This window comes from Sus scrofa, chromosome 2, assembly GCF_054392235.1.
Source record: "Sus scrofa isolate SSC_HxYL_T2T_F1_AM1 chromosome 2, Sscrofa_HxYL_maternal_Yorkshire_Landrace_v2.0, whole genome shotgun sequence".
Taxonomy (NCBI): domain Eukaryota; kingdom Metazoa; phylum Chordata; class Mammalia; order Artiodactyla; family Suidae; genus Sus; species Sus scrofa.
In genome coordinates, this window is record NC_139384.1 from 90236216 (window position 1) to 90258325 (window position 22110).

The window sequence follows — 22110 nt, forward strand, 5'->3', positions numbered from 1 at the left end:
GCAGCAACACCAGATCCGAGCCGCATCTGCAACCTACGCCACAGCTCATGGCAACGCTGGATCCTTAACGCACTTAGTGGGTCCAGGAATCAAACCTGCATTCTTGTGGATCCTAGTTGGATTTGTTACCGCTCATCCACAATGGGAACTCCTGAATCTCCTCTTTTTAAGAGGACACCAGTCAGCAGGAGTTCTCTGGTGGCTCCGCAGGTTAAGGATCCAGCACTGTCACTGGTGTGGCTTGTGTTCAATCCCTGGCCCAGGAGCATGACCAAAAAAAAAAAAAAAGACACCAGTCATGTTGGATTAGGGCTCACCCTCTTTCCTCATTTAACGCGATTACCTCTTTGAAAACCCTTCCACAAATGTAGTCCCATTCTGAAGGGCTGGGGGTTAGGACTTTTAATATGCAAATTTTGGTGGGGGACGCAATCAGCATGTGCCGCCCCCTCACCAGGCCTGACACATCAGGGAAACCCCAGACCTTGACGGAGGACAGGCTCAAGAGGGCAGAGGTCAGTAGGGGGCAGGCGGAGCGCAGTGTGGAGAGATGTAAGCGGGCCTGTGGTGGCTGGGCTGCGACCTGGAGAAGGCTTGGCGGCCACACACCAGAGCAGCCCAAGGGCTGGCCTCAACAGGTCAAGACTGTTCATTCCCCTCGCAGGGCTGTCGATGGGGTTCCTTTCTGTCAGGCCCCTGCGGTGAGCCTTAGAGGGTGGGTCCTGACAGGAAGTGATGTATGTGTGTGTTTGTGTGTGTGTCTGAAAAATAATGAATGGGGACACGAACTAGGGATTACTGGAGAATCACATTTTGTTTGCAGACCAAACCTTTCAAAACATGCTTGTGTATGTATTTCGGGACGGAGCAGGGACCCTGAAGGGAAATGTTTGCCCGTGTAGTTTGGAAGAGAGTGGCTCAGCCTGCCCAGAGAGTCACTGATTAAACCCACATTCCTTACAGAACAGTTTCTGAGCTCCTGCCAAATGCCTGGGTTGGGCTAGATGCCCTCACTGATTGTCTTTGCCTGACTCTGCCAGGGACGTCTGCCTGGCACCGAGGAGGAAGTGGAGGTTCAGAGTGGTGAACTGATGCCTTCTAGCCTGGGAGGCCTGCCCCAGCAGCCAGCTAAGCCTGCAGGAGCCTGGTCCTGGGCGTCCCTGTCCTTTGGCTTTTGTTAGGTTATACTTATTTGGCATACAAACTCCACATACCTGAAATGTATGATTTGCTGTGTTTCGACATATGTGTTCACCTGTGAAACCATTGCCAGAGTTAAAACAGTGAATATCACCCTCAAAAGTTTCCTCCTACCCCCTTGAATTCTTGCCCTTCCATTTTTTCTTACCTGCCACCCAGGTATTGTGGATTTCCATCACGATTAGTTTTTGTAAGATTTTTATATGAATGGGATCACATAGCACGTACTCTTTTGTGGGGTGGGGTGGGTCTGGTTTCCTTTACTCAGTATAATTATTGAGAGTTTCTTTGATACTTGTGTATACATTGTTCATTCTTTTTCATTGATGATATACTATATATATCCATTGCCTGTTAATGGATATTTGGATTGTTTCCAGTTCCGGGCTTTTACAAATAAAGCAGCCATGAACATTCACGTACAAGTCTTTAATGGAATATACTTTCTTCTTCTTCTTCTTCTTTTCCTTTTTAGAGCTGCAGCTGCAGCGTATGGAAGTTCCCGGGCTAGGCGTCAAATCAGGCCTGCAGCTGCTAGCCTACACCACAGTCACAGCAACACCAGATCCGAGCTGTGTCTGTGACTTACCCCATGGCTCACGGCCACGCCGGATCCTTAACCCACTGAATGAGAGCAGAGATCAATCCTGCACCCTCATGGATACTAGTTGGGCTTTTAACCCGCTGAGCCACAGCAGAAACTCCTGGAATACATTTTCATTTCTCTTGGGTATAAATACTTTGGAGTAGAATGGCTAATTGTCTGATAGATGTGTGATTAACTTTTAAGAAACGGCCCAACTGTTTTTAAAACCATTGTATCAGAGTTCTCATTGTGGCTCAGCAGAAATGACTCTGACTAGTATCCATGAGGATGTGGGTTTGATCCCTGGCCTTACTCAATGGGTTAAGGATCTGGCGTTGCCGTGAGCTGTGGTGTAGGTAGCAGGCACAGCTCGAATCTTGCATTGCTGTGGCTCTGGCATAGACTGGTGGCTACAGCTCCAATTTGACCCCTAGCCTGGGAACCTCCATATCCCGTGGGTGCGGCCCTAAAAAGACCAAACAAACAAAAAAACCCATTGTATCATTTTACATTCCCCATAGCAGTACAGGCGAGTTTCATTTGTTGCATAATATGTGTTTTTTCTTTGGCTACTTTTAAGATTTTCTTTTTATCCCTGGTTTTAAGCAATTCAATTATGATATTTATAATATGCCTTGGTATAGTTTTCTTCATGTTTATTTTGCCCGAGTTTCATTAAGATTTTTGGGTATCCGGATTTATAGTTTTCATCAAAATTTGAAAAAAGTTTTTGGCCATTACTTCTTCAAACATTTTTTCTGTTCTACCCTTTTTCTCCTCTCCTTCAGGGACTCTAATTACACACATAGTAGGCCACTTGAATCTCAGAGTTCACTGACATGCTTTTTTTTTTTTTTTTTTTTTTTTTTTTTTGCCGCACCTGTGGTATGCGGAAGTTACGGGGCCAGGAATTGAACCCATAGCACAGCTACAACCTGGACCACAGAAGTGACAGTGCCAGATCCTTAACCTGCTGTGCCACCGGGGAACTCTAACATGCTTTCTTTTTAGATGAATTCTTTCTGTTCATTTTGGACAGGTTGCTATCTTCAGGTTCACTAATCTTTTCTTCTGCAATGTCTAATCTTCCATAATCCTTTCCATCCCATTTCCATCTTAGAGATGATAGTTTTCATCTCTGGAAATTTTAGTTTAGATCATTTCATATCTTTGATGTCTCTACTTAACTTTTTGAACATGTGTTGTACAGTTACAATCCTTGTTTTATAGTCTTTGTGTACTAATGCTAACACCTGTGGCAGTTGTGGGTTATTTTCAATTAATTAATTTTTCTGCTCATTATTGGGCCTATTTTCCTGCTGGTAATTTCTTATTGTATGCCAGACATTATGAATTTTACCTCGTTAGGTTCTCAATGTTTTTGTATTTCTTTCAATGTTCTTGAGCTTTGTTATGTCACAATTGTTACTTGGAAATAGTTTGATCCTTTTGGGTCTTGCTTTTAAGGTCCATTAGGTGGGATCAGAGCTATATTTCATGTAGGGTTGATTATGTCCTGCCCCTGAGGCAGGACTCTTCTTGGTCCCCTACTCAGAAGAACCGGTGTTCTTCCTAGCCCCATGGGAGAGCTGGGCACTGTTCCCTCTAATCCTTTTGGGTGGTTCTTTTCCTGGCCTCAGGTTGTTTCTTCATACACATGTGCTGATCAGTGCTCTGCTAAATATCCAACAAGGACCCTTGAAGATCTCTGTGGTTCTCTGTGTGTAGGTCTCACCTCCCAGGTCCTCTGCTCAGCGAACCAACTGTCTTGCATCCCTGGACTCCCACCTGTCAGGCTCTACCTGTCAGACTCTCCCTGGGCCACATCCTGGAAACTCCCCCACCAGGAAGCCAGAGCGGTTGTTTTCTGTGTCTCTGAGATCACTCTCCTTCCCTGCTTAGTACCAATATCTTGAAAACCATTGTTTCAAGTATTTTCTTTGTGGGCTTTTTGTTGTTGTTGTTTGGGTTTTTTATGTGTTTCAGGCAGGAGGGTAAACTGGTCATTACTACTTCATCTTGCCTGGAAGTAGAAATCCCTGAGGTAGACGTAAACATTTTTGGGAATAATTTTAGACTTATAGAAACATGTATTTACCTGTGTACATAACCATAGTACATTTGTCGATAATAATAAAAAAATAACTGTAAGACAGTACTGTGGCAGGCGGAATTCTAAGATCGCTCCCAAGATGACTACCCGCTGGTGCACATAATTTTTATAACTCCTGCCCTGTGAGTGAATGCAGAACTTGTGATTATTATGATATGATTGAGTTACTAATCACTTCACTTTGAGTTAATTTAAAAGCTTATCCTTGGTAAGCCTGACCTAATTAGGTGAGTCCTTGAAAAAGACTGCACCCTTCTTTGAACCATGAGAGGGTGTGTGGAAGGGACCACATGGAAAGGAAGTGTGAGCAGCGCCTGGCAAGCAGTCAGCAAGAGAATAGGGGCCTCAAATCACAAAGAGCCACAGGAGCCTGAAAGAGGACCCAGAGCTTGAGAAACACCCAGATAGCACTTTGATTTTAGCTTCATGAGACCCTGAGCAGAGAACCAAGTTCACCTGTACCTGGACTTCTCATCACAAAAACTGTAAGACGGTAAAATTTGTGTTGTTTTTAAGTGCTGGTTTGGTGGAAGTTTGTTATGGAGCAAAGGAACATGAATATAGTTACTATTAACTAACGAGAGGCAGGTCAAATTCATGAGTAGCAATAACCCACTATTCATCTAGCAAGATCTCAATAAAGACTAATGTGAAGACTAGCTTGAAGCCATAGACCACTCCCATCACCTCCAGTTTTCAAGATAATTTTAACACTCATATTGTGCCTTAGTTGGAGGTTAGAATCCTGATCAAGAATGGATTTATGGGGTTCTCATCGTGGCTCAGTCAAAACGAATCCAACTAGGAACCATGAGGTTGAGGGTTCAATCCCTGGCCTCGCTCAGCTGTGGTGTAGGTTGCAGAAGTGACTCGGACCTGTCGTGGCTATGGCTGTGGCATAGGCTGGTGGTTACAGCTCCAATTGGACCCCTAGCCTGGGAACCTCCATATGCCACAGGTGTAGCCCTAAAAAGCAAAAAAAAAAAAAAAAAAAAAAGTGTAAATTTATTTTATGAGAAAATACTTGCAAATCATCTATCTGATGAGGACGTAGCAGTCAGAATATGTAAAGAACTGGGAGTTCCCGTCGTGGTGCAGTGGTTAACAAATCCGACTAGGAACCATGAGGTTGCCGGTTCGGTCCCTGCCCTTGCTCAGTGGGTTAACGATCCGGCGTTGCCGTGAGCTGTGGTGTAGGTTGCAGACGCGGCTCGGATCCCGCATTGCTGTGGCTCTGGCGTAGGCCGGTGGCTATAGCTCCGATTCAACCCCTAGCCTGGGAACCTCCACATGCCGCGGGAGCGGCCCAAGAAATAGCAACAACAACAACAACAACAACAAAAGACAAAAGACAAAAAAAAAAAAAAAAAAAAAGAATATGTAAAGAACTCTTACAGCTCGACAGCAATGAAAAGACAAACAACCCAATTTAAAAATGGACAAGGGGCCTGAAGAGACATTTCTTCAAACGAGATGTACAGATGGTCAACAGGCACCTGAAAAAGTGCTCGACATCCTTAGTCACGAGGGAAATGCAAGTCAAACCCATAATAAGATACTACTTTACATCCATTAGGATCTGTGCGTGAGGATGAGGAGAAATTGGAACCTTCATACATCGCTGGAGGGAATGAAAATGGTTCAGGCTCTTTGGGAAAGTTTGGTGGGCCATTAAAATGTTAAATATGAAACTATCATATGACCCAACAATTCTCCTTCTAAGTACATACCCAGAAGAATTGAAAACAGGTACTCAAACAATACATGCGTGTACACTCATGTTTATGGAAGCACCATTCATAATAGCCAAAAGGTGGAAACAACCCACCTGCTCATGGAGGAATATATGGATAAACAAGCCGTGGTCTATACATGCATTGTAGTACTTACTCTTCAGCCATAAAAAGGGATGAACTAGTGACACATGGTACAGAGCGGGTGAATCTGAAAAACATTTTGCTCAGTGAAAGAAACCAGACACAGAAGGTCACATATGGTATGATTCTGTTTATAGGAAATATCCAGAACAAGTCAATCCATAGAGACAGAAAGGAGAGTGGTGGCTGGGAGGAGGGAGGAAACGAAAACTATTGCCTGATGGGTACAGGATTTCTGTTTGGAGTCAAGACAATGTTTTGGACGTAGACAGAAAAAAAATTAGATAAAGTGGTTGGCTGCCCAACATTAGGAATCCCCTAAATGTCATGGAATTGTTTACTGTATTTTTTTTTTTTTTTGTCTTTTTTTTGCTATTTCTTTGGGCCGCTCCCGCAGCATATGGAGGTTCCCAGGCTAGGGGTCGAATTGGAGCTGTAGCCACTGGCCTACGCCAGAGCCACAGCAACTCGGGATCCGAGCTGTGTCTGCAACCCACACCACAGTTCACGGCAATGCCAGATCGTTAACCCACTGAGCAAGGGCAGGGACCGAACCGGCAACCTCATGGTTCCTAGTCGGAGTCCTTAACCACTGCTCCACGACGGGAACTCTGGAATTGTTTACTTTAAAATGGTTAATTTTACGAGTGCTTGCGGTGGTGCAGTGGGTTAAGAATCTGACTGCAGCAGCTCAGGTCACTGCAGAGGTGGGTTCAATCCCTGGCCCAGCACAGTGAGTTAAGGATCTGGCATTGCTGCAGCTGTGGCATAGGTCGCAGCTGCAGTTTGGATTCAGTCCCTGGCCTGGGAACTTTCATATGCTGTGGTGTGGCCAAAAAAAAAAAAAAAAAAAAAGTTAATTTTATGTTATGTGAACTTCGTCTTAATTGTTAAAAAGGAATCATCTGTTATAAAAAATAACGAAGTTATATCTCAATCAGTGGTAAGTGACTTTGTGATTCTGCTACCCATTCTTTTAAGTGAACTAGACTTAATTCAGATCTTCTCATCAGTTTTTTATCTGATGCCCTTTTCGCATTCCAGGATCCCATCCAGGAGACCTCATTGCATTTAGTTGTCATGTCTCCTCGGATCTATGACACCTTCTCAGTCTTTGCTTGCTTTTTATGACTTTGATAGTTTTAAGACATATTGGTCAGGCATTGTGTAGACTATTGCTCAGTTTGGGCTAGTCTGACTTTTCTCATGATTTGACTGGGTTACAGGTATTTGGGGAGAATATCACTCAGGTGGATTGTCACTATGATGATGTCATGTCAGTGGTCCATGACGTCAACATGGCCTATCACTGGTGGCACTGACCTTGATCACTATATAACGTGGGTTCTGCCAGATTTCTCCATTATAAAGTGACTCTTTTCCTTTCCCCACTCTACCTTTTGGAAGCGAGTCACCAAGTCCAGGCCATAATTAAGGAGAGGGGATTTGTAGCTCCACCTCCTGGAGAGGGAAGTATCTACATATATTGCTTGAAATTCTTCTGTAAGGAAGGTTTGTCTCTTTTGCCATTTATTTATCTAATCATTTCTATCAGTAGAAACTCACGGATATTTACTTTATTCTTGGGGTTATAATCCAGCACTGCATTATTTACCCTGTTGCTTAAGTCACTGCAGCTTTGGCCATTCTGAACTCTTCCAGGTTGGTTTTGTGTCTTTGATCCCTCTTCTCCCCCCTTCCCCCTTTTTAAAAGCACTTCTTTATTTTCTGGCACTATAAGATACTCCAGGCTTATCTTGTATTTTTCCTGCCCTGGCTCTTGAATCAGTCTTCTCTCCAAGGCATTGTGGTTCTTTTTATTGGAGAATGGTATTTAGAAACCAAGATCTGGGTGCTGAGTGTGCTTGTAGCTACTAGGGTGTCACTGCTTGTGAATCTTCTCTGCAGACAGCTAGGGTACATGCATATGTAATTCACCCCTCTAAATACACATACCTAGAATTATTTCCCCATGCATCTGTCTGTGCACATAACATAAACATAACCTCGTAGTGATGTTTCTGACCAATCTGGCACCACAGCATTCATTGCAGCTTTCCCTCTTTGCTTATTTATGACTTCTTTCTTGGACAGTGAGAAACCTGGCTCCCATTACCCATAGTTTATATTCTCATTTGTTCAACCCCAATATTTCATGTATAGTAATTTTAAAATTGCTACCTGTCCCCTGTGAGAAACAACTTTACCTACCAGAGTATATAGCATTTATGGACAGTTCCTTTGGTCTCAACCTTACAGTTCTCAATTGAAACATGATTTTGCAACATGACTCAGGTCAGCTATGTTTTTCCTCACTACCTTCAGTGACATTATGAAATGTAACTTTAATATAGTTACAGTTATTTGTCTCAGCCTGCATTCTATCCTGGGATTCTCCAATATCCTAGTTGATTGTTTTTTTCCCATTGTCCAGGAGTTCCCATCAGGGCTCAGCAGAAATGAACCCAACTAGTATCCATGAGGATTCAGGTTTGAGCCCTGTCCTCACTCAGTGGGTTAAGGATCTGGCATTGTCCTGAGCTGTGGTATAGGTCACAGATGCGGCTCAGATCTAGCATTGCTGTGACTGTGACATAGGCTAGTGGCTGAAGCTCTGATTAGACCCCTAGCCTGGGAGCTTCCATATGCCACAGGTGTAGCCCTAAAAAGCAAAAAAAAAAAAAAAGTATCCATTAAAGTTTTCTCTTTGTGATGTATGGTCCCAGTAGCTTTTGGCAAATGTATACAGTCATACATCCACCATCCCAGTACTATTCAGAACAGTTCCATCTCCTCAGATATGGGTACTTCATTCCTCCTACCCCCTCAACCATTGCCAACCACTGACCTAATTTCTGTTTCTATAGTTTTGAATGACCTGGATTATTATAGCATTTTTTTTTTTTTTTTAGACCTGAAATTTGCTTCTAAGCAGAGGTTTTCTTGCTCTGTGATTGAAGTTAGTTGATACTGGATTCAGGTCCAGTCCTGACACTTCCATTGCCCTGAGTCTCTGTTTTCTCATCTGTAAATGGGTAGGAAAAGAGTCCCAGCCTCGTGGGGGTTCCTGGGAGGACTCTGAGATAACAGTTGTTGGCACAGTGCCTGGCACAGAATAAGTCGTGGGTAATCTCGATGGTCATAATAATACTTTCTATTTGCTGTCATGACCATGATCATCACCACCACAGTAGGGTATGGAAAACAAAAAGTTAAAGAGGCCAGGAAAGGCTGCCCTCTTGAGTTGCTGGTGGCAGAAGAATGTATGCAGGGGCCCTGCCCTGTGGGGGGTGGAAGGAGGGGGCCAAGGGGATGCGACTGTGGCAGGGCAGCGATGATCCTCTGCAAGCCTCCCTCTGGTGTTTGTGGTGCCTGTGTATGATCGGGGTTGATCCTGGAATTAGTTTGGGCTTCCTGAGAAGATAGAATCATCTGTCTGTCATTGAAAAGTTGCCCTAGGCAGGGAAATTTCAGGGCTTCATTCTGGCTCTTTTCCTCCCCACGACTTTTTTTTTTTTTTTTTCCTCTCCTACTGAGAAGACGATATTCCAATACAGAAAGAACTTTTAAAGAAGTAAATCGCCGTAATCCCTACCCCCAAGTAGGTTGATGTTTTGGTAGTGGCTGCCATCCCACGCCTGTGTTTTTACACAGATGTAAGCATTATTTATTGTATCATAAACATTTTTCCTTGTTGCTACATCGCCTTCATAATGATTTCTCATGAAGCTATGACAGTTTCCTGAAGGGGATTCACCATCCTTCATGAAAACACTCCCACTGTTTTGCGGTGCAACATCATGAATATCATTTTTTGCTCCTGCTGATTTATTTTCTTGGGATATAGACCCTAGAGAAGGAATTTTCTCTCAAAGGATAGGAATGTCTTTGTGGCTTTATTTGTAGCATTTTGCAGAAATAAATCATTATATCCTTTTTTGTATGTTAATCTATATTTCATCAAAATGCAGCTGTTCAAAGATGTGATCAAATATCTGGTGAAGTGTCTGAGACTGATGCTTCAACAGATCATTGATAAATTTGTCATCTGACCATGTAATGCTTTTTTTGGAAACCATGATTTTCTGTGATTAGTTTTCTTTTGGCTCTTGCCACCCCTCCCCCCAACTCCAAGTTCTTCTCAATACTTCTGGAGGGAACGCTCCCAAAGTCTCCCGGCTTTTCTCAGAAACTCATTCTTTTTTTTTTTTTTTTCTTTTTATTTTTTTATTTTTTTTTTTAATTTTATTTTCCCACTGTACAGCAAGGGGGTCAGGTTATCCTTACATGTATACATTACAATTACAGTTTTTCCCCCACCATTTCTTCTGTTGCAACATGAGTATCTAGACATAGTTCTCAATGCTATTCAGCGGGATCTCCTTGTAAATCTATTCTACGTTGTGACTGATAAGCCCAAGCTCCCGATCCCTCCCACTCCCTCCCCCTCCCATCAGGCAACCACAAGTCTCTTCTCCAAGTCCATGATTGATTTTCTTTTCTGAGGAGATGTTCATTTGTGCTGGATATTAGATTCCAGTTATAAGTGATGTCATATGGTATTTGTCTTTGTCTTTCTGGCTCATTTCACTCAGTATGAGATTCTCTAGTTCCATCCATGTTGCTGCAAATGGCATGATGTCATCCTTTTTTATGGCTGAGTAGTATTCCATCGTGTATATATACCACATCTTCCGAATCCAATCCTCTGTCGATGGACATTTGGATTGTTTCCATGTCCTGGCTATTGTGAATAGGGCTGCAATGAACATGCGGGTGCATGTGTCTCTTTTAAGTAGAGCTTTGTCCGGATAGATGCCCAAGAGTGGGATTGCAGGGTCATATGGAAGTTCTATGTATAGATTTCTAAGGTATCTCCAAACTGTTCTCCATAGTGGCTGTACCAGTTTACATTCCCACCAACAGTGCAGGAGGGTTCCCTTTTCTCCACAGCCCCTCCAGCACTTGTTATTTGTGGATTTATTAATGATGGCCATTCTGACTGGTGTGAGAAACTCATTCTTTATTTACTTTTGGAGTCAGGACTTGTTTGCATATGTAAAACCAGGACCATATTGTTTGCAGATGCTAAGGGTGCTGCCAGATAATTGAATGTAAAAAGTTGAGACTTTTTTTTTTTTTAACAGACCTGGACACAAAAGAATATTTTGCTATAATTTTTTTTTAAAAGGAAATAAAGATCGTGGGATTGGGTTTCTAATTTAAACATTTCACTTTGTGTTTCTAGTAGGGAGGGTTCAATCCCAGAGTTAGGGACCTAGAATTGGGGGAAGATAAAGAGATAAAACCTTGCAGATTCTCCATCTAATCCAGAAAAACAAAACATCAAAGGAGTTAGAATAAATAACAAAACAAAAACCCCATCAGTTATTTATGATCCCATCTCCCAGCATTAACAATACATTTTCCCCCCTTTCTTCAATAGTTTTCTGTTTAGCTTTTTGTTTGAAGATAAGAATAGCTTAAAAGTAATTGTGTTTCCTATCAGTATTTGATAAAGTGGGGGAAACAGCCCAGTTGTGATAGCACTTGTTAAAAGCAAATTGTTTTTTAGCATTAAATACTTTTTTTTTTTTTTAAAAGAAGTTAGCTTCTAGTCTTTCTAGCAATGATTAAAACAGAGGAGAGCTTCTCATATAAATTGACTGACTTCAACTAAAAGGCTAGATTCTGTTTCTAAGTGAATTTTGACATCTGTAACAGTGTCTTTGAGTACAGTGGGGGGTGGGGCAGGGGGGTGGGGGTGGGGGAGAAGGTTCTGAGGTCCTGCTCATGCCTGCATCCCGGGCAGCTCATGCAGCATTCCTCTTCAGCGAGGATGGGTGTAGCTGGGATGCTCCAGAGTCTGGTGCACACAGCCCGGCCCCGGCAGCTGGGGGTGAGGTGGGTGAGGTATCTGAGGCACCTGGTGAGAGCCCATGGCAGCTGCAGGGGGATCTCTGGAGGCTGGGGGCCAGCCCGGGCTGCTCCCAGAGTGGCTCTGGTCCAGGTGGGTGGTTCCAGGGGCATTCCAGGCTTGCGCACGAGTGAGTGGCAGGTGGGGTCTGGCTGGGAGTGGAGATCCGGGGGGCAGAGGCCTAGCCAGGTTCTGACTTCTGGGGCACGTCGAGGCCTTGGGGGCCAAGATACAGTAAGGGTGGAGATGAGGATGGAGGAGATGGTACTGCTTTCGCAACGCTTCCTCCAGTGTTCACAACCTCACATCCTCCAGTTCTCTAGTTCCCTTATGGTGAAGCTGGTTAAGGACCCGGTGTTGTCAGTGCTGTGGCGCAGGTTTGATCCCTGGCCCAGAAACTTCCATATGCCGTGGGCACAGCCGAAAAAAAAAAAAAAAACCCAACGGAGTTTCCTTCATGGCTCCGTGGTAACTTGACTAGTATCCATGAGGACTTGGGTTCTATCCCTGGCCTTGCTCTGTGGGTTAAGGATTCCGAGTTGCTCTGTGCTATAGGCCGGCAGCTGCAGCTCTGATTCGACCCCTAGCCTGGGAACTTCCATATGCTGCAGGTGCAGCCCTAAAGAGACAAAAAACAAAAACAAAAATGAAAACAAAACAAAAAACCAGAAAACTTTGCCTTCACTCTGTCTTGTTGGTTTCAGCTTCTGTTGCCCATCTGGAAAGTGAGGGCCAGGCTGGCAGATGGGGGTGGAGGTGGAGCTCAGAAGTGCTTTGCAAGGGCCAGAGCTGCCCTGGTTAGGTTTTGTTGTTGTTGTTGTTTTTGTCTCAGGCCACTGGGCCTGGGCTGTTCAGCCCCTTCTTGTGTGAAAATTCCAGGCTTGGTGGTCAAGGGCTCAAGACTGAGGGGACCCTTCTCACCACCTCTAAAGCGGTGATTTAAAAATTACATTTTGTTTGCGCGTTTGCTGCGGTAGTTCCAAGATATTTGTCTTTTTTTTTTTTTTTAATGTTTTTTCCTGAGAAAAATTACATTTTTAGGTGTGAACCGTAAGTGCCATCTTTGGTGGTGGTTCTGCATTTTTCACTCAGCACCTTGGGGATTTGCTTTGTTTTGCTTTTAGGAAGGTTTTTTGTTGTTCTTGCTTTGTTTTTGTTTCAGTTTTTTCCTAGGGAAGGCTTAATACTTTGTATATTCCTGTCAAGACTCAAGTCTTGGCTAGCTTTGGGATCATGGGCCAATTGCTTCACTCCCCTAAACCTAGATTTGGGATTAGAGATTAATGTCTTAGTTTGTCTAAGTTTGGTCCCCTGTCTGTGAGGCTGGGACAGTAATTCAGGCCTCAGAGTTTATCCCCAGTGTCACGTGAGGTGATGGTTAGGCCAGAGCTGTTCTCTGAGTTGCCATAATGGCAGAGCTGTGACTTTTGTTTAGTTTTGTTTTTGTCTTTTTATGGCCTTACCCACGGCATATGGAGGTTCCCAGGCTAGGGGTCAAATCAGAGCTGTAACTGCCGGCCTACACCACAGCCACAGCCACACAGGATCGGAGCCACTTCTGTGACCTACACCACAGCTCATGGCAATACCAGATGCTCAACCCATCAAGTGAGGCCAGGGATCGAACCTGCATCCTCATGGATGCTAGTTGGGTTTGTTAACCGCTGAGCCATGACGGGAACTCCTACTGTGACTTTTGCCTCCATTTCTGTGGTAATTCTTTCCTCTTCACCCAAGTTTAGCACAGGGTTGGGCATGTATAGAGATTCTTGTTAAATTGTACTGCACCAGGTTTTCTAGGCCAAGGATCCCCACTGGTAAGAAGAAAGGAACACGTCATTGGGGTGGATTAGGCCTGGGCCATTGGGTCTGAGGCCTTTGGGCTGGGAAGGGCTGCAGCCAAGGGGGATAGGAGTGGGGAGGGGCGGTCAGATGGGGCAGGAAACCTGTGCAGAGCCAGTGTTGATCAGCCCTACCCAGCTTCCCTCTGCTCTGCCCTCCCATCTTTACCCTGACTGCAGGGTCCCTTTGTCGTTCTGGGATTTGTGTTTCTATTTCTATTTATTTGTATTTGTAACAAAGCAGAAACATGCCCCTTCTATTCAGGGAGTCCCTGAATAGAAGAAATTGCTAAACATTTATTTCTGTTTCTCCTCCCGTTCTAAAACTGCCTGTAGGAGTTCCCATCATGGCATAGCGGAAACGAATCTGACTAGTATCCTTGAGGATGCAGGTTCGATCCCTGGCCTCGCTCAGTGGGTTAAGGATCCGGTGTTGCCATGAGCTGTGGTGTAGGCTGCAGATGCGGCTCGGATCCCATGTGGCTGCGGCTGTGGCATAGGCCAGCAGCTGCAGCTCCGATTCAACCCCTAGCCTGGGAACTTCCATATGCCGCAGGTGCTGCCCTAAACAACAACAACAACAACAACAAAAAACAACAAAAACAAAACTGCTGTAGAATTGAATGACCTTTTAAAAAATGTTCTTGAAAGCACCAGCACCACCCCTGTAAATCTTTCAGATATGTTGGTTTTTGCAGATTTTCCCACTTCTTCCCTTCTCTAGTCTGAAATACAATCTTGTTAATTTTCTTTTGTTTTTTCTTTTTCTTTTTTTTTTTTTTTGATTCAGAAGCTGGAAGGACTAGTCAAGTTCCGGACAGTTCGGGAAGCACCATCCCAGTGTGTCTGCCCTCCGGGTAAGTGGATGTTGCAGCCTTGCTGGCTCTTGACGTCTGGGGGCCTCGCTTCCTCTCTCCCGTCTGCTCAGAACTGCTGAGGCTGTGGTCGAGAGAATGACCTTGGGTTACAGGCTGTCTGTGGTACCTTGTGGACCGCCCTGGGGCCTTTCGTCCTACCTTTTTCCTGGTAGGCATGTCATTAAAGATTCTGGCAAAATTAACTGCCTTGGTTTGATGAGGGCAGTGGGATGGGTGCAGGAGCTAAGAAGCTGTTAGAGATGATTTATGATAGAGGCTGAGATGCTGGGAAAGTAGCAGCCGTCCTGTTTTAAAGATGGAGAAACAGGCATGCACCATCCACATGGGGATTCATGTTGTGACCCTCGCTCTGTTTCACACATGAATGGGGGTGGATAGAGACATAATTTAACGGAGATAGATTTTTCGTCTGTTTTCATTTCTTTGGTGGAGGTAGAGGAAAGGGGCAGGAAACTTGGTCTGAATTATTCAGATAATCATGTCTCTTGGGTTTCGATGGTGTAGACCAAGAATGACTATGACTAGAATGATAATTCAGTGGTTCTTAATCCGTGGCTCAAATCCTGATTCATATCAGGTCTTTGGTTGTTCTCATGGGAGCTTTGCTGACTGTGGTTGAGAATTTAGGGGCGTGGACTCAGTCCTGGTGTTTTGGGGGTCGGAATTATCCTCTCGCAGGAAAGTGTGTCGTACCAGTGAATGAGTGGAAAATCATAACATTTCCTAGACCCCCACCCCACCCCCCGCTGCCCCCATGCCGGACAAGGTGAGAGAATGCGAGGGCCAAACCCAGGGCCCTGACACCTCTCATGTCACAGCGTGTCACTTCTCCCATTGGCCATGATATCTGGCATTTCCCAAACCGCTTCACCTGGACCAGAAACCAAGCTCACTGATGGTTGACGTCTCCATGTCGGGAGATGCGCTGAGATTTGTGCAAACGCGGACCTCGTGGTGTGGAAGTTCAATCTCTGGAGAGGCAGCAGGAGAGGAGTTTACTGTCAAGCCTGAGCTGGCTTTTCATAGGGAACTCTGAGGTTTTAATGGAAGGGAAAAGGACCTGACGAATAGTGACATTGTGAGCAGATCAGGAAGTCATATACTGCAGTTCAATGGGGGAAAAAAATCACTCTCACCAGTGAATTTTTGGCTGATCTACAAAATGTATAAAATGGGAACAATTCCTCTTTTATCTTCCCTCTTTCTTTCTGAGTGTTGTATGGGTGTAAATGCACATGTTATGAGGATGAGGGTTTTTTAAACTGGGAGTCACAGTATGTTTATGAGACATGAAATCAGTTCCGTAGGTTGCAGCCAGCATTTTGAAATTCTGCACTAGCAGAGATGAGAATAAAAAAACATTGGAGGAGTTCCCGTTGTGGCTCAGTGGTTAACGAATCTGCTACGAACCATGAGGTTGCAAGTTCGACCCCTGGCCTTGCTCTGTGGGTTAAAGATCTGGCATTGCTGTGGCCATGGTGTAGGTCAGTGGCTATAGCTCCGGTTAGACCCCTAGCCTGGGAACCTCCATATGCCACCTGTGTGGCCCTAGAAAAGACAAAAAGACAAAATAAAATAAAATGAGGAAAAGCTAACTTTATAAAAACAAAAACCAAAAAACGTTGGAATGAAGTTTTTCTTTCAGCTCTTTCAATTTGTAGGTGTGACCTGGATGGTGATGGGAAATGGGTTCCTTGCTATGGGTTTCTGACTGGAAGTTTGGCAATCCCCAATATACATGATGGATGGAGAGAGAGCAGGAGGCAGTGAGGGGGCATGGAACTCTTCTTTTTTTATGATTTTTATTTTTTCCATTATAGTCGATTTTCAGTGTTCTGTCAATTTCCATTGTACAGCGAAGTGACCCAGTCGTACACATATATATGTAAATTCTTATATGTGTATATATATATGTATATTCTTATATATGTTTATATATGTTTATGGATATGGATAATGTGAGAAAAAGAATATACATATACATATACATATTCTTTTTCTCACATTATCCTCCATCATGTTCCATCACAAGTGACTGGACATAGTGGGGCATGGAACTCTTGAATAAACCCAAACCAGGTCCAGGTCTTTTTTTTCCAGTCTACCTTTTATTCATAATATACATTCCTTTGTTAAGAAATGTAAGAGTCTCTATAATCAAACTCTTGTTGACAAAATGTTAAACAGTCATAATTTGGCTGTTTGGTATTATTTCAACAATAGTTTTTGCATTATGATTTTTAAAAAACGATTTTATTTTTTCCATTATAGTTGGTTTATAGTCAGTTGTCAACTGTACAGCAAAGTGCAGGTCCAGATCTAGGTCAGCCACTTCCTGTTTGTATCAATCAAGCCAGTCCTGGAGTGGGCTTTTGAGGTCATTGAGGAAATACAGGTCAAAGCTTAGGACCTGGAGACAGTCCTGTGTCCTGCCTTCCCCTGGGGGCTCCTGGACCACGGGGAGAGTTGCCAAGGGGATGAACATGGAGGCAGAAAGGTTGGTCAGAACCCCCAGGCCCACCCATCGAGAGAAGGGCAGGGCTCAGAGGGTGCCCAGTGGTCAGCATTGAGCCTTTGTTGTCTGAGGGGCTTGTGGCTGTCCTCACAGGCATGGTCACTGTGACCCTGGTGATGTAGGGTGGTGGCCTCTGCCAGCCCCCAGTGCACGACACACAATACCCACAGCTGTTGTGTCTCTCCTGTCACCTCGATCTGGAGGACTCACCTGAACCCCTTTAGACCAGAAAGAGTCCTTTATCAGTGCAAAACCCCATAGGCTGACCCATTCTCTTCTGCCATAAAGAGACAGAAGCCTTTTTCTCCACCACCAGAATCCTTCACTCGTTCCCTTTCTCCCCAGCTCTGGTCTGCCCTGCAGATTTTTGGAGTCTGGACACACAGACCACCCTCTATAGCTTGGATCCTCATCTGATTTGAGATCCCCGCAGATCCCCCACCCCCAACCCCTCCTCCAGCCCAGTTTCTTCCCACAGCCCAGAGGACAGTGTAATCTTTTGTCAGATCCTAGGATGCAGCCGACAGATAAGCGAGGCCAAAGAAGGGGCAGCTCTGCTTTGAGTGTTGCCCATTGTGAAGTGGCCGCTCGCTCGGGGAGCTGTGAGGCTGAAAGGAGAGACAGGCTTCCATTGGAAGGTCTAGAGTCTTCTCTTATCAGAGTCAGCGGTGGGAGGACTGGCAGGCTGTGCCCTGTGACCTCAGGCAAGTGACAGGTCCTGAGCCTTGAATTCCTCATCTAAAACGGTATAGTGGGTGGTACTGTGCCCTCTTCCCCCCAAAAAAGTTATGTCCCAGTCCTAAGCCCTGGGACTTGTCAGGGCGGCTTTATTTAGAACTAGGGTCATAATTAAGAACCATGAGATGAGGTCATGTGGGATTAGGGTAGACCCTGCATCCAGAGATGAACACCCTTTGAAGAGACAAGGGTGAGAGATTTGAGGCCCAGAGACATCCAGAGGAGAAGGGCCATGGGAACACAGCGGCGGAGACCAGAGTGATGCATCTACGAGCCCGGGAATGCCCAGGATTTCTGGCAATCATGAGAATGGTTTCCTGTTTTTTGTTTTTGTTTTTATTTTTCATTTTAGGGCCACACCTGCAGTATATAGAAGTTCCTGGATTAGGAGTCGAATCTGAACTGCAGCCGCCAAGCTATACTATGGCCACGGCAACACCAGATCCAAGCCATATCTACACCCTATGCCATGGCTTGCAATAACGCCAGATCCTTAACCCACTGACTGAGGCCAGGGATTGAACCCGTATCCTCACCGAGACAGTGTCAGGTTTTGAACCTGCTGAGCCACAACGAGTTCCTGTCATTTTAAGTCACCTAGTTTGTGGTCATTGGTTGTGGCAGCCTTAGGAAAACTAAAGTAGGATTAACCCAAGTATAAGTATATTAACCCAAATATAAGGTTGCTGAGAGAATCAAAATGTGAGGGACCTAGGAGCTTCCTGCACTGCCAAGTACATATGAGTCAGGAGTGCTGCCACCTGGGAGCCCCCAGTGCTGCTCTTTCTCATACACCTGCCCCAGAAGGGGCTCTGCTCTTCCTTCAGTGAAGAGCTCTGGGCTGTAGATACAGGCCACTTACTCAGGTCCTTCGGGATTCCAGCATCTTCTTTTCTTATGTTACTTATGTACGTAAATGTTTTAAAATATGTTGAAACTCTTAAAGTGTTTATTATGGGGAGTTCCCTGATGGCTCAGCAGGCTAAGGATCTGGTTTTGGCGCAAGTTCAATATCCAGCCCAGGGACTTTGGCGTGCTGTGGGTATGGCCAGAAAATAAATAACATGTTTGTTTTTGAATAAGAAACAATGTGTGATAAAAATTCAAGGACTAGAGTTCCTGCTGTGGCACAACAGGATCCTCAGTGTCTCTGCAGCACCAGGATGCAGGTTTGATCCCCAGCCCAGCACAGTGGGTTAAAATCTGGCATTGCCACAGTTACGATGTACGTTGCAACTGTGGCTTGGATCTGATCCCTGGTCCCAGAACTCCACACATATGCCGTGGGGTGGCCAAAAAAGAAAAAAGATAATTCAAGTACCACCCAAGATTACACGTGGAAAATAATGTCTCTCCCTTCTTGTCGCCCAGTTCTCCTCCTCCCCTTTCCAGGGGCCGTTTACTGTTTGCTGATGCTTTTCTGAGCAGTCCACCCTAATAGAATTTTCTGCGATGATAGAAATGTTTTATCACACGCCTGAAACATGGTTAGTACGACTGATGAACTGAATTAAAATATTTTGTGTAATTAAATTGCCATGTATGGCTGGTGGTCGTGGCATTGGACAGCCCAGTGTTTGAGGTTGGTTATGTACATTTCAGCAAGAAGCTCCCCTCCGGGTTTCATGCATAGGGTAACATATATTGTTGTCCCTGGGTTGCTGTTGGGGGTTTGCTGTTTCCCTCTGGGATGGTCTGAATCAGTCCATGCATCAGAGAGCCGTTGCTGCCTTGTTTTGGTTAAATGACAGAATCCTGTTGGGCTGTTGGGCTGTCCTGAAAGGTACCTGGCCGGTCCCCACCTGAAGGATGTTTGAGTTGTTTCCCATCCTCAGTTCTCACAGACTGTCCTTTAAGCAGGTGTCAGAGGGCAGGAGAGCTGTCGACCCGCCCTGTCCCCTGCCATCCTCGTACTTTGCACTGAAGCTGTCCTGGGTCAGGCACTGCTGCAGGGGTCTGGGGATGCTGGGGGGTAGGGGTAGGACAGGAGCCTTCAAGTCTCTTTGGGGAGTCCCCCCCCAACCCAGAGCAGCAGTTCTGGAATGTTGTAGGAAGGGCTCTGGCAGGGAGTGGCCCCGAAGTCTGCTCTGTGGGGGATGCAGGCACGACCTGGTCTCCACTGTGCTGTGAATAGTCCTGACACGTAAGCATCCCAAGAGATGGGTCGGAGCCAGTACCCTGGAGCCTGAGAGGCTTGGATTTGAATTTGGACTCTTCTGCTTGAACAACTGCCATGTGGGCACATCCTGCATGTCCTGGATAAATGGGCCACTCTGGTGTGAAAGCTCCTTGTGTTAACTCTTTTAATTATGTTAATAAAACAGACAAAGTAAACTTAGTAGCTCACATAGCTGGAACGGAGAGGTCATAGGTAGAGCTGGGCGCAGGTGCATCCGGCCTCAGGGGCTCTCTCTCCATCTCTCTGCTCTTCTAGAAATCATTTCAGATGCTGTCTCCTTCGGGTGAGAAGGTGGCCACCAGCTGCCCCAGGGCTGGATCAGACCTCAGCAGCCCCAGCAGAAAGAGCTCTCCCTTTTCTCAAAGTTCTCGGCATTGGGGAATGGGGAGTGTTAAGGGCTGAACCGTGCCCCCCCAATTCATGCTAAAGTCCTAACCCCCACCCAGTGCCTCAGAATGTGACCGAGAAAGCCTTTAAAGAGGTAAATAAGGTAAAGTGAGACTGTTGGGGGCCCTAATCCTCTGACTGGTGTCCTTCCAAGAAGAGATTAGGATACAGACACGCAGTGGGAAGACGACGTGAAGATGGGGAGAAGGCGGCCGTCTCCAAGCAGAGGAGAGAGGCCTCAGGAGAAACCAACCCTGCTGACACCTTGGTCTCTGACATACAACCTCTGGAATTGTGAGAAAATAGATTTCTGTTGTTGAAGCCACGCAAGCTGTGGTACTTTGTTTTGGCAGCCTGAGCAGAATAATACAGGGAGTTATTGTTGCTGGGTACAGAGTTTCTCTTCGGAAAGATGGGAACATTGCAGAAGGGGATGGTGGTGGTGCTTATACAACAGTGTGAATGTCCTATGTACCATGGAACTGTGCACTTTTAAGTGGTCAAAACTTTGTTTTCCCCTTTCTCTTGATTTTTAAAATTTCATTTTATTGGAGTATAGTTGATTGACAGTGTTGCATTATTTTAGGTGTTCAGCAAGTAAAATGATAGATTTAAATTTTTTCTATTTTACCACAATTAAAGAAAAAGGTCCCAGAATTGACCCTGCTTTGCCTGGTTTGGGGCAGGTGCCTCTCCCTGATGTAAATGCTGTGCCTGGAGGACGGGACCCATTCATTGGCCAGGTCTGGGTCATGTGACCATTCTTGGACCTGGCGAAGGGGAGAGGCTTTCTGGGGGAGGGTTGACACCACCAGAACCACATGGGCTGAAAATGGGGAAGGGTGTTTACCTTAAGGAAAATGAAGGTGTTGGTCCCAGAAGAGAAGAGGGGTATAGCTGGGCTGACACAGCTGACCACTTCTGTCCTGCTCCAGGGGCAGCGGGCTGGACAAGTCCAGGTGGTCCTTGGCAGGGACTATAGACAGATCTTGAGGCTTACCTCCAGTCAAACACACGGGTCTTTTCTTGCTGTTGAATTGGTCCAACAGACAGTGTGGCCTGGTGATAAAGCCCTTGAATTCTGGACCCAGACTGCCTGGTTCAGATTCTCTGTCCCTTACCAGTTCCATGACCTCGAACTTATCCTCCTGGTGCCTCGGTTTTATCGTCTGTGAAATGGGATTTCTAATGGTACCTACCTCAGAGGATTGTGCAAGGATCGAATGAATTTGTGACAGGACTTGGCACTGCTTCCTGAAAGTGAGTTGGTGGTTCCCAGGAACCCAGATCCCTTGCCCCGAGACCAGTCCAGACCCGCCTTGTACAGCCTGTTACCTTCCTGGTTTTTCGCTGATGTCAGTCAGGGCTGCCAGAAAGGAGGCGATTCAGAGATGACGGTTGGCTCGGAGTATTCTGGAGTGAAGGAACAAAGGCTTGGCAGGCTTCCTTAGCGTGTTCTTCTGGGACATGGGTGAGAAAATGCTGGCAACAGATTTCAGAAGTAAGGGAACCGGAAAAGAAGAGAAAACATGGAACCTGTGATGTTCTCATTGGCCGCTAACAGCATCCAGAAGGCCTTGTCCTGCAAAGCCTGGGGCTCTGCCCCTTCGCACTCTTCACACTGGTTTTTCACTGGGCTCAACCTTCCCTGCAGATGATTAGGAATGTTTCGGAAAACCGGCAATGCTTTTCATTTCCTTTTTGTGCCCTTTTGTGTCCTTGCATCATATCCCAGAGACGTGGCCTGTGGTTTCCAAATGATGGGCACTGGGCTTGCAGTGCAGAGTGACCTTCCAGAAATTAATACACAGATGAATCGGAGTTAGAAATTCGCTGCTCTGTGAAACTTTGCAGGTTTGAGCAGAGGGGTTGGACCTCT

At 45.4% G+C, this 22110-nt stretch overlaps 1 protein-coding gene across 8 annotated transcripts in view; it reads left to right on the forward strand.

The window, feature by feature from the left end:
- The window catches only part of COL23A1 (collagen type XXIII alpha 1 chain), a 375676-nt gene that overhangs the window by 14771 nt on the left and 338795 nt on the right, over nt 1–22110 (forward strand). For all 8 annotated transcript variants that reach the window (XM_085013695.1, XM_085013696.1, XM_085013701.1 and 5 more), the window contains exon 2: nt 14325–14391. In XM_085013695.1, the coding sequence (XP_084869821.1) occupies nt 14325–14391 (67 nt within the window). The remainder of the gene's footprint in view (nt 1–14324; nt 14392–22110) is intronic.